This window comes from Fistularia commersonii, chromosome 15 (genome assembly GCF_037954325.1).
Source record: "Fistularia commersonii isolate RoL2024-O1a breed Wild chromosome 15, RoL_Fcom_v1.0, whole genome shotgun sequence".
NCBI lineage: Eukaryota > Metazoa > Chordata > Actinopteri > Syngnathiformes > Fistulariidae > Fistularia > Fistularia commersonii.
This window is the reverse complement of record NC_141298.1, coordinates 11,338,823-11,350,006: the sequence shown is the minus strand read 5'-3', so window position 1 is coordinate 11,350,006 and position 11,184 is coordinate 11,338,823. Positions and strand designations below refer to the sequence as shown.

The following is an 11,184-nucleotide window of genomic DNA, read 5'->3' as shown; positions in this document are numbered from 1 at the left end:
TTCAGGGCAGGTCATATCAACCAAACTCCATTGAAAAATCAGTATTTTAAAGTATTTATACCTTGTTATCTCTCATGTCCACTTATAAACAGCAGGGATTCTTTGCAATAATCAGCCTCGCTATGCTGTCAATTCGGCGTAGTTTTTATCCATTTATTTTAACGTTAATCCCCCTTTTTGAGCTGATGATTGCTTCCTCACTGCCCCTCGGCTGATCTAGGGGTGTGATCCACTTCCGGCTATTTGTTCACTTCCAGAGAAAAGAAACTACTTAAAATGCGTCACTGTAAAATCTCGTCATTGTTTCATAACCCGGCGAATTTTGTGAGTCCCAGGGGCGTTTTTGAGAGTTGTTGAAAAGTCTTGCTGTTGATGTTTGAAGAAGGCGGACTACTGAGAAAAGACCATAAGCTAACTAGCTTGTTAGCGCCGAACAGCGCTACGCTAGCTAGCTTGCGAAGCTTCAGTGTGTGCGGCAAATTAGCGCTTTAAGCTACTTAGCGGTTTAGCTAGCGCAAATAAGCCAGCATGTTAAGCGAGGGACGAATCTGCAAGTACATCCCAGAGGAGAAGGGTAACATGATTTATGTATTTCCTTAAAATTCATAAATTGGTGACTTATTCTTATTTTTAAAAGCTGGTTTATTCCTTCAATAACGCAAAAATAAAACTGCTTCTGATGTAATATTTTCAGCAACTTTGCATTTTTACTGAGGCAAGAATGCAGTGTTTTTTGTAAATTACCTTAAAAAATCAGAATCTTGTAAATATAATCATCATTTAATACAATCAAGTCTTTTTTGGCCTATTTTATAATCATCCGAAATGACCATTTTGATAAGAAAAAAAATCCCCGACGGTCACAGCGTTTTCCCCATACGCCCGCGTCTACGCGCCCCATTTAATGTACATACTGTATGTTTTAAGGTTTACTAGAAGACTTATGTAGTTTTGTTCCTAATTGAGAAATCAAAATTTGTATATGGTCAAAACTGTCCGATACGGTCACGTTTCTTTTTATTTCATTTTTTATTTTTCGTTGTTGCTATATGCTAATACAATCTAAAACATCCGGTTTCACTCTAAAGTACTGCAACGGGAGCTCGTTCCCGCTTTTATACCTCCTTTGGTTGTCGTTTGTTTTTGGATTACAGAGAAAAGTGGAGCAAAGTTGTAAATTGTGACATTATTTATACTGTACATGGTTGTTTTGTTTTTTTTTCTTACATATTTATTGCATATCAGAGTCACTTGATAAAGGGGCTACAAGGTATTTTGAAGATGCGGCGTGGTCACGGAGCGTGATGTTGGGAGGCGGCGGGTTTGATTTTCATGGTGCTAGAACCCCTCCTCCTTGGCCTCAGCGCCCCGCTCGCCCAGAGGTGACCTTTCGCGGACGCCGTGAAAAAAGGGAATGGCCAACTCAAGCCGGTCGGTGCTCAGAAAATACAAAATACATTTCACCAGTTTCACTGCTAACAGAAATGGAATGATGTCTTTGTACTGTATCTCAAAAGATCCACACGGAGATCTCATTTGTTTGTTTACTCTTTGTTACGTTTTGTTTTTAATCCGACGTGTGAGGTTTTGTAACCGGGCGAAAACTCTAGCGGTTTTTCAGCGAGGATTAGCTGTAGTCGTGAAGACTTTTTAGGGATGTGACTTTTTAACGATGTCGAGGTTTTGTTTATTTTTTTCTGCGTGTGTGAGTCTCGTCATCATTCTCTGTATTATTATTATTATTGTTATTATTATTATTATTATTATTATGGTTAATTTTTTTTATTACGTTAAAGGCTGTAATACTGTTTTGTTTGGTTCTTCCCTCTCTTGACCGGTTTGATTTAAGGCCTTTTCGTCGTCTGCCAGAAGCGAGGACTTTGAACACTTGTAATGAGCGTATCCGCCTTTTTTTGTTTACGATTCGATATGAAGCCGATTACTGATTCCTGCATATTTCTTCTATGACGATTGTTTTTTAAATTCCCGCCGACTAAAAAAAACTGTCATTTAACACCGTTGCCAAATCTATGACACTTGAACACCTAGCTCTGAGTTGACGTTAGTACGCTACTAGCCTAGCTTCTGGTCACATGACCTGTTTGGACCAGCTCAATTTTAAGGCAGGGTTTAGCGCTTTTATTTCTTATTTTTAATTAGTATTGATACTTTATTAGAGTAATGAATAGTCAAATGAGTACGCAACCCGTCATCAGGGCAGAATTGTTCTCTCGCGTGGTGTCTGAGGAACCATCGTATGATTGGTCAGAAATCGGAAGTTGTCGTTGCCACATTGCCGTGGGTGAAGACGCTGTACAGTACAACGACGGCTAACTTTGTGGATCTGTTGGCTGAGGTGGCGATGAAGTCAATGTAACACATCCAGTAAGACATATGAAGACACACTAACCGTTAGCAATTGTTGGGAAGAGGTGCTAGAACATTGTGCGTAGAGGAAAAACGTCTGTGGCTAAAGAGCAAGACCAAAGTTCTCGCTTCTCAAAGAGGACGTGGAGGCCTTCTATGCTGCACTTACTGTTTCCAAAAGAACTCACATAGAAGAAAACCTGAGCCAGACCTGTCTTAAACCCCTCTGTGATTTTTTTTTTTCTTCTGTGACATATTGTATTGTTGTTCAAGAAAATAAAAATGTTTTGATAAATTATTCACCCGACGTTTCACCGCCCTCCTAATTTTCTCAGAACTGGGACACCTCTCACCGGATGCCTGAAGCTTGAGTGTCATCTCATGATGTGTTTTTTGTGTGATTGTGATAATCGCAGTTCCCTTATTTACTTTATACTTAAGTATAAGGTGGTCTTCAGCTGATTTTCAGGTGTTTTCCTGCCAATTTGTGAGAAATATCTTGGTAGCTTAAAGGTGATTCCATGCTTATTCTACATGCTAATTTCCGACCAATGTCTTGCCAGCTTAAAGCTAATACCAAGTCAATGCTAATTTCTTAACAGATTTCTTGCTACCTATGAGGCACTTCAGTGCATATGCTCTGCTATGTTCATGCTAATATGTAACATGAGTTTTGCTAGCTTCAAAGTATTTCCACACAGAATCTCAGGGAAGTTCATACTCATTTATAACTAACATTTGGCTAGCTTGAAAGTACTTCCATGCTTATTTTAAATGTTATTTTTAGCTTTAAGGTTAGTACATGCAGATTCCCCCGTGAGTTTATGCTAGTTTCCAACAAAAGTTTTTCTAGCTTGAAGATATTTCCATGCATGTTTTTGGATAAGTGTATGCCAATTTGTAACTAATGTTTTGCTAGCTTTAATGTACTTCCATGCTTATTCTTAGGAAATTTTAACTTTTTTTTCTCTAGCTTTTCGTTTAGTTCATGCACATTCCCTGGTAAGTTCACACCAGTTTATAAAGTTTTGCTGGCTTGAAGATGCTTCCATTCATATTCTCAAGTAAGCATATGCTAATTTGTAACTAATGATTTGCTAGCTTTAAGATAATTCAACGTGGATTCTCTGGTATGTTCATACTAAATTGTGACCTGCTTTTTACTAGCTTCAAAGTATTTGCAAACAGAATGTCAGGTAAGTTCATACTCGTTTGTAACCGTTTTGCTAGCTTTAAAGTACTTCCATAGTTATTCTAATGCAAATTAATGCTAATCTTTAACGTTATTTCTAGCTTTAAGGTTAGTCCAAGCAGAATCCCTGGTAAGTTAATGCAGGTTTGGAATGAAAGTTTAGCTACATTGAAAATATTTCCATGCATATTCTCAGGTAAGTGTATGCTAATTTGTAACTGAGTTCATGCTTACTTTTAAGTTTGTCTTTTCAGCTTTTAGGTAATTCCATACAAATTTTCAGGTATCTTCATGCTAATTTTTAACAAGAGTTTTGCCAGCTTGAAGGTACTTCAATGCATATTCTCAGGTAAGTTTATGCTAATTTGTAACTGATGTTTTACGAACTTTAAGATAATTCAGTGCGGATTCTCAGGCAAATTCATACAAATTTTTATCTATCTCCTTAGCTTTTAGGTAATTCAGTGCAAATTCTCGGGTAAGTTCATGCCAGTTTATAAGTAAAGTTTTGCTAGCTTGAAGATACTGACATGCTTGTTCTCAGAACAGTGCATGTTCATTTTTTATTGTCTGTCTAGCTTTTAGGTAATTCTATCAAATCTTTGTACTTTTTAAGACCTTAAAACACTTTATAGCCTTGACTTTGACACTTTATGGTTTTATTTGTATTTCTTATTCTCCCTCCTTCCTACTATTATTTATCATTGTTATGTTTTACTTGAAACTCTGGCACAAAAATTTCCTTCGGGATAAATAATGTTGTTTTTATTCTTATTGTTATACGGATTCTTGGTAAGTTCATGCTAGTTTTTAAAAGTATTTTGATGCAGATTTCAGGGAAAATCCTTCTTTTTCCGGGAAAGGTCTTGGGCAATGTCACCTTACTTCTTGGCAAGTGTTACATACAGAAAGAGCTCTGATTTTTATTGATGGTTTTCCCTTCCACAAAAGGGAATGTTTTTTGTTTATTGTACTTTATGTGGACTTTTGTTTCAAAGTAAAACTTAGCATTGATAGTAGCTATTGTTGATACTCATGCTAATAATATAAGCTAACCATGTCATGAGTGTTTTTCCATTCAGCCATGTACACTGAAGGTCACTACCATTGTGGAAAACTATGCTAAGCAAGGATGTTGAAACTAACGTATACCCTGATGGTAACGCGTTGCACAAAACATGGAAAATTCCATTTATTGTTGGCGTGGAATTATCCACAGATTTAATTGCCTCCTTGATATACTTTAAGGCGTTTGATGAATCACCGCCGTGTTCTGAACAGTGAATTACCGGTTCTCCGCTGTTTCAGAACAATGTCCAGTTCTGAAAAGATTTCCTGGATGATTCAGGTTCTGGGAAGCCAAGCGGGACGCGTGGTTCTACGAACGACGGCAGGAGCCAGTAACAGGGGTGCGGCGCCAGGAGCCCGAATCAGGCGACGGCTTTGGCCGGGGTTGCATAACCGCAACGTCACCGCGCATTGGTGGCCTTTTCTGCTTCTATTCTTAACCGCAACGTTTTAAAACAGAGCAGATGAACCTCGTCACAGACGGCCAAGGCGGCGCAGGATATCCTGGTTCCAAGGACAGGAAGGCCGCTCTTCCTTCGCCGCCAACCAACCGCCGTAACCCAGCCGTCAAACCCGAGCTATTAACAGCGCCGCTCGCGATGGCATTGTTAATGACAAAACCAGCCGTGTTGTCCTCCTCCCCCTTCCAGATGCCCGGTGCCCTTTGATGGCTGCGGCGTCAGAAAAGCGGCGTCCCCTCGGGGACGGTGTTTATCGCGGTAAACAAACAGAGGAGCCGGGGTGACGACCCAGAACCGGATCTGGTATCGAACACGCCGATCCAACTCTTTGAACCGAGCCCCTCTGCTCCTCCTTATCAGTCCCACGGTGGCCTCCTTTCCCCACCAAATTAGTCAAAGTCACCCCCCTCCTCCTCCACCACCTTCCTCCATCCTCATTTCCTTAGGTTTTTCTAAGCGCTCTGTTTTCCATCAAAAGGTCAAGGGGCCAAAAGTGTGTCCGTCTTCTGGTTTAGAACAAAAAAACATATACCAGGGTTACAGACTTTTGATTATGGAGCCCCCCCGTTCGTTTTTGCCAATCTTTTTCGGGCGAGGGGGGGGGAAGCGAGAGTGTAAAGCGTCTCTCGCCGGACCGCCACTCTGCGCTAATCTCTACAAATAAACTCCCACCCTCCTCCTCTTGCAATCCACAGCTGGGGTTATCACACTTGTAGCCAGCCCCTTTTTAAAAAAAAAACAAACAAAAAAAACAAACAAAAAAAAATCACACACAGGATACACACACACACACTCATAACTCCTCCATCATATCTGAGACAGGGGAGTCAAAAGGAAGCAGAATGTCAGGGAAGGAAGCGCCGAGGCCGGTGGGAAAGCAGACATCGCCGTAGAGCCTCCACACTTCTTCCCTCGCTCTGGAGGTTCAATACCTCCATCGTTTTTTTGTTGTTTTTTTTTCATTCCTCCTTCTTCCTCGCACCCGGAGCGCTGCCTTTCACGTGGACGCACCGCCACACACAGGAGACGTCAGTCAAGGAGGAAATTCTTCAGATTCCCAACCCCCGAGCCTCCGGGAGCGCCGGGCTCCGCCAGCCAGTTGCTGCCAACGCCGTCGACTGGTCGCCTGCTGCACGCCGTGAGTACGTCCGCCGCTTTCGTCATTTCGTTTTCTGGACAGAATTTTTAAAAAAGAAACGCACAAATCTGTCAAACCCTGAACGCCTCAATGTTTTTTTTTTTTTTTTTTAATTTATTCTTATTATAATTGATAACCTTGTTCAGGTCGATAATAGATGATATGATTCAAAGTTTTTTTTGTTTTTTGTTTTTCAAAAAAGGGATCATTTTCTTCCCTTTTTCTTTCTTTCTTTTTTTCATCTTTTTTAATTAAAAGAAACACTTGTTAGCATCGCCGAGGCGTTCACGCACAATGAGGGAAATTTAAACATCGCAACCGTTCTTGAAAAGCGGCGTCTTCATTCAATCAACTCGTAACTTTAGCAGATGACAGATTGGCGGGATGGAGGGTTTTTTTCTCTGCTCTGTATTGTTCTGGTTTGTCCTCGGGGGTCCAGCGGGGGTGGAGGGGAGGCCCCATTTCCTCCGCCGCTTAATGGCGGCGTAGTTATCTGGTGTTGACTTTCCACACCTTTCAGCACGTTGTCCGGGTACGACGTGACTTCGCCTTGATGTTCAGTAAACGTTGCTTCTCCTGGGACGGCGACGGGGGTTGTAAACAGACGGGGGCCTCCGGGCCACTAGAGGGCGGTAGAGATAGCAGAGCAGGACAGAAGAGGCTTGTTGTATTTTTATTTACCTTGTTTGCTATTTTGTCAATTTGATCTTATCTGATCAAATTTTATCCTATTCTTTGATACCTTATTTTTTATATAAGGTTATCTTCGCTTCTCTTATCTAATGTTTTTCTTTTTTTATACAATGTTATGTTATCTTGCGTGATCTTGTTTTTTTTTATTTGATCTTATTTTCACCTGTCTAATTGATTTTTATTATAGAGTTATCCAATCTTATTTTAACTTGATCATTTTTATCTTATCTAATCTCATTGTATCTTATTTGTTCATATTTATTCTGTATACAAAGTTATCTAAACCTTACTTATTTTATGAATTTTATTATTATTATGAACAGTCATAACATCTTATTTTATGTGCTGTAATCCAGTAATCACTTTTGTATGAAGTTATCATACTTCATCGTATCTGAACTTGTTCATTTTTTTTGAGGTTCTCTATGAAGGTCTCATTTTTATCTTATTCTGTTTTTATACAAAGTCATTACATCGTATTTTATATCATTTAGCCTTGTAAATGTTTATATCATTTTTATTTTCATTTAATTTGATTCATTATTTTCATTTTTATATGAAGTTATCTCATCTTATCGTATTTCATCCTATCTTAACATGTTAATTTTTTTCTACAAAGTTATCTCATCTTAATGCATTAATTTTTTATACAGTCATCTTATCTCGTTTCATTTTATCATATTTATTCCCTACACAAAGTTATCTATACCTTTCCTTTTTTTATTATTTTTTTATACAGTTATCACATCTTATTTTGTATTATCAAGTCCAGACACTTTTTATTTCCTTTTTACTTTCATTCATTTCATTTCATTCATTATTTTCATTTTTATAGTTAGAAGTTATCGAGAAGGTGTCTAATCTCATTCTTTCTGAGTGTGTTCTCTGCATGCTCTGTTAGCATCATGCTAATCCAGGGGCTAATGTAAATACAATGATGGACGGGACCTTTTGACCCCCGACCGACTGCTAACCGTAGCTTCCTCTCCAGATCCAACCACGTGAGATGAGCCTTTCACGGAACGGGACAATGGAAAAGTCGGCGTCCCCACTGAGCCCCTCCGTCTCGCCGTCCCGTTCGGGGTCGGGGTCGGCGGTGCCGCCGCCGTATTCCACGGGCGGCGGTGAGGTGTCCGAGGCGCCGCCAGAGCTGAGAGGCTCCCTGGACTGCTGGGCGTGCTCCGTGCTTGTCACCGCCCAGAACCTCCTCGTCGGCCTGATCAACGGCATGCTGGCCGCCGTCATCTTCGGCATCATCCTCACCCCGGCCCTCGCCATGATCACGTTCGGCTTCCTGTGCCACTCCACGGTCAGCTCCGCCTCCCGTCTGCGGGTGTTTGATTGACAGCCGCGGTGGTTGACATAACCCGCCCTGCCCCAGCTCTGATTACACAGAATAATAAACGAGTCGTCGCCAAACGGAGGGGGGGGCGAGATCGCGCGAAAAACGTCAATCAAACCTTGATTTTTGGAATTTTTCCGCTAATCACCAGCGACCCAACACCATTTTCAAAAGCCACCTCTTAATGTTTCCCAGATGTGAGCGGCAGCTCGTGCTACCGCTCGCAATGCATCGTGGGATGGTGTGTGTGCATGGTGGTGCAAAACAAACACGCCGCTAGCTTAAATTCGGCTAATTCTTTTCCTGACATATACACACACACATACACACATAATAACTGCAGTTCAATTGAAAAAAAAGGCCAGTGGTGTTTTTAATGGCTGATTCCATTCATATCACTTTATTTATTTATCACCCAGAAGATGTCAAATCTATATTTATATATGTAGTAGATTTGATGGCTTCTTCAGAATATACATCTGTATATGGGTTCTTCAATTTACATATATATATATATATATATATATATATATATATATATATATATATATATATATGTATATTAAGTATTGTATCAGGATGATAAGTATTTGATAAATAACTTTTATCAAAGGTACTTTTCAACTGTGAGTGACAGGGTCTAGGAAAAATCCAGAAAATCACAGTGGATGATTTTTAAGTAGTACATTTGCAAACTTCCGATGGGCTTGGACATGCACTGGCTTGAGGAGGGGGACCTTGCGTACGCTGTAGGATTGTCATCCATGACGGTGTCATGTGTTACTAATGGTTCTCTTTGAGACCGTGGTCCCGGCTCTCTTCGGGTCGTTGACCGGATCCGGCCACGTAGTTCTGGGCGGATCCCTCGCCTGCCTCATGAGCCTTGATGCCCCGTGAGGTGAGATCTGGCACAGAGCCCCGGACCGAGGTAGATGGACCGTCATCTTGAAATTCTTCCGTTTTCGAATAATGGTGCCAACAGTAGTCGCCTTCTCACCAAGCCGCTCGCTTGTACTGTAGCCCAACCCAGCCTTGTGCAGGTCTACAACTTTATCCCAGATATCCTTATATGGCCCCTTATATGGTGATCAAATACTTATGTCATGCAATAAAAAGCAAATTAATTATTTAAAAATCATCCAATTTGATTTTCTGGATTTTTGTTTTAGATTCCATCACTCACAGTTGAAGAGGACCTATGATAAAATTACAGATCTCTGCAATAGGCAAAAGCTTAAAAATCAGCAGTGTATCAAATATTTGTTCTCCCCACTATGTATGTATACATATATATATATATATATATATATATATATATATATATATATATGTGTGTGTATATATATATATATATATATACACACATAGTGGGGAGAACAAGTATTTGGTATATATGTATGTGTATATGTATATATACACATACATATATATACTGTATATATGCATATATGTAACATATATATATATATATCCTATTCTTATTCTATTCTTATATATATATATATATATAGTAAATATATATACATATATACAGTGTATATATATGTATATATGTATGTGCATATACACATTTGTAACAATTTAAGAACCAAATTTTATTCATTATTATTTATTTTTTTCTTATTCTTTGACTTCATTTTTATTTTATGAGTTTTTAATCCAGTAATATCTGTGTATATCCAGTATCCGGAAGACATCACATTTAAATGTCAGGAAATGATTGTATATTTAATGTATATATTTGGTATTTTTTATACAGTTCCCATGCTTTACCTCACTAGAGGTGGACTATGAATGAATGAAAATATAGAGCATGAATACATTCATCTGTTCATTCATTCATGAATGCATTTATCCATCCATCCATTCATTTCTTCGTTCTTTCTTCCGGTCAGTGTGCATTCATTCATCCATTCATGCATGCATTCATCTGTCCATCCATTCATTCATTTGCTTGTCTTTCATTCATTCCTTCACCCATCTGTTCATTTATTCATGCTTTCCTCCATGCATGAATTCATTCATCCATTCACCCCTTTATGCATGAAGCCATTCATACTGTCTATCATCTGTTCATCAATTCATGCATTCAATCATCCGCTCATTCATTGATGCCTGCATTTATATGTTCATTTATTCATCCATTCATTCATTGATTTTTCTATTCATTCATGCATTGATTTGTTCATTATTCATCCAGTCATGCTTTCCTTCATGAATCCATTCATCTGTTCATTTCTTCATGCATTAATTCATGTATTCATCCCTTCATTCATCCATCCATGCATTCATATGTTCATTCATTCATGCCTGCATTTATCTGTCCATCATTCATGCCTTCATGTATTCTTCCATGCGTCAGTTCATCTGTTCATCCAATCCTGCATTCATTCCTTCATCCATTCACGCGTTCATGCGTCCATCCCCCCTGCAGGTGCAGCCCCACGGTACGTCGGTGTACTGCTCGGACGAGCTGGACGACGTGGCGTGCGTGACACTGCTGGTGGTCGGCTTCCTGCTGCTCACGCCGCTGCTGGTGCTGGCGCTCGCCGCCTTCTGCCGCCTGGCTCGACACCTGCAGCTCTCCATGTGCTTCGTACCCTACAGCAGAGCCGTCTACAAGAACCTGCCCGCCTCCAGACGCCGGAGAGGAGGAGGACGAGGAGGAGCTGGAGGAGAAGGTGGAGGAGGAGGAGGAGGCTGCTGTGGTCAGCAGGGAGGGGAGGGGAGGGAGGGGAAGGGGAGTGTGTGGGTGTGAGAGAGGAGGAGGTGAAGAAGGGAGGAGAAGAGAAGAAAGAAGGGGGTGAGGAGGTGAGAGAAAGAAGGGAGGGCTTTGGAGGAGAGGAAGAGATGGGAGGAGAAGGGAGGCCTTTTAGTCGCAGGAAGGAGAGGTGATGGGAGGAGGAAGAAGGAGAAGAGAGGA

At 40.4% G+C, this 11,184-nt stretch overlaps 1 protein-coding gene across 2 annotated transcripts; it reads left to right on the top strand.

The window, feature by feature from the left end:
* Positions 1 to 5,906: 5,906 nt before the first annotated feature.
* Positions 5,907 to 11,162, top strand: tmem88a (transmembrane protein 88 a). 2 transcript variants are annotated; one of them, XM_086160251.1, is made up of 3 exons: positions 5,907 to 6,226; positions 7,911 to 8,228; positions 10,696 to 11,162. In XM_086160251.1, exons 2-3 carry the CDS (start codon positions 7,926 to 7,928, stop codon positions 11,017 to 11,019), a joined length of 627 nt encoding a protein of 208 aa, XP_086016377.1. In that variant the 5' UTR covers positions 5,907 to 6,226; positions 7,911 to 7,925; the 3' UTR covers positions 11,020 to 11,162. The 2 variants fall into 2 exon arrangements, with proteins under 2 accessions (XP_086016377.1, XP_086016376.1); XM_086160250.1 differs by having other exon boundaries at positions 6,097 to 6,230.
* The last annotated feature ends 22 nt before the right edge of the window (positions 11,163 to 11,184 follow it).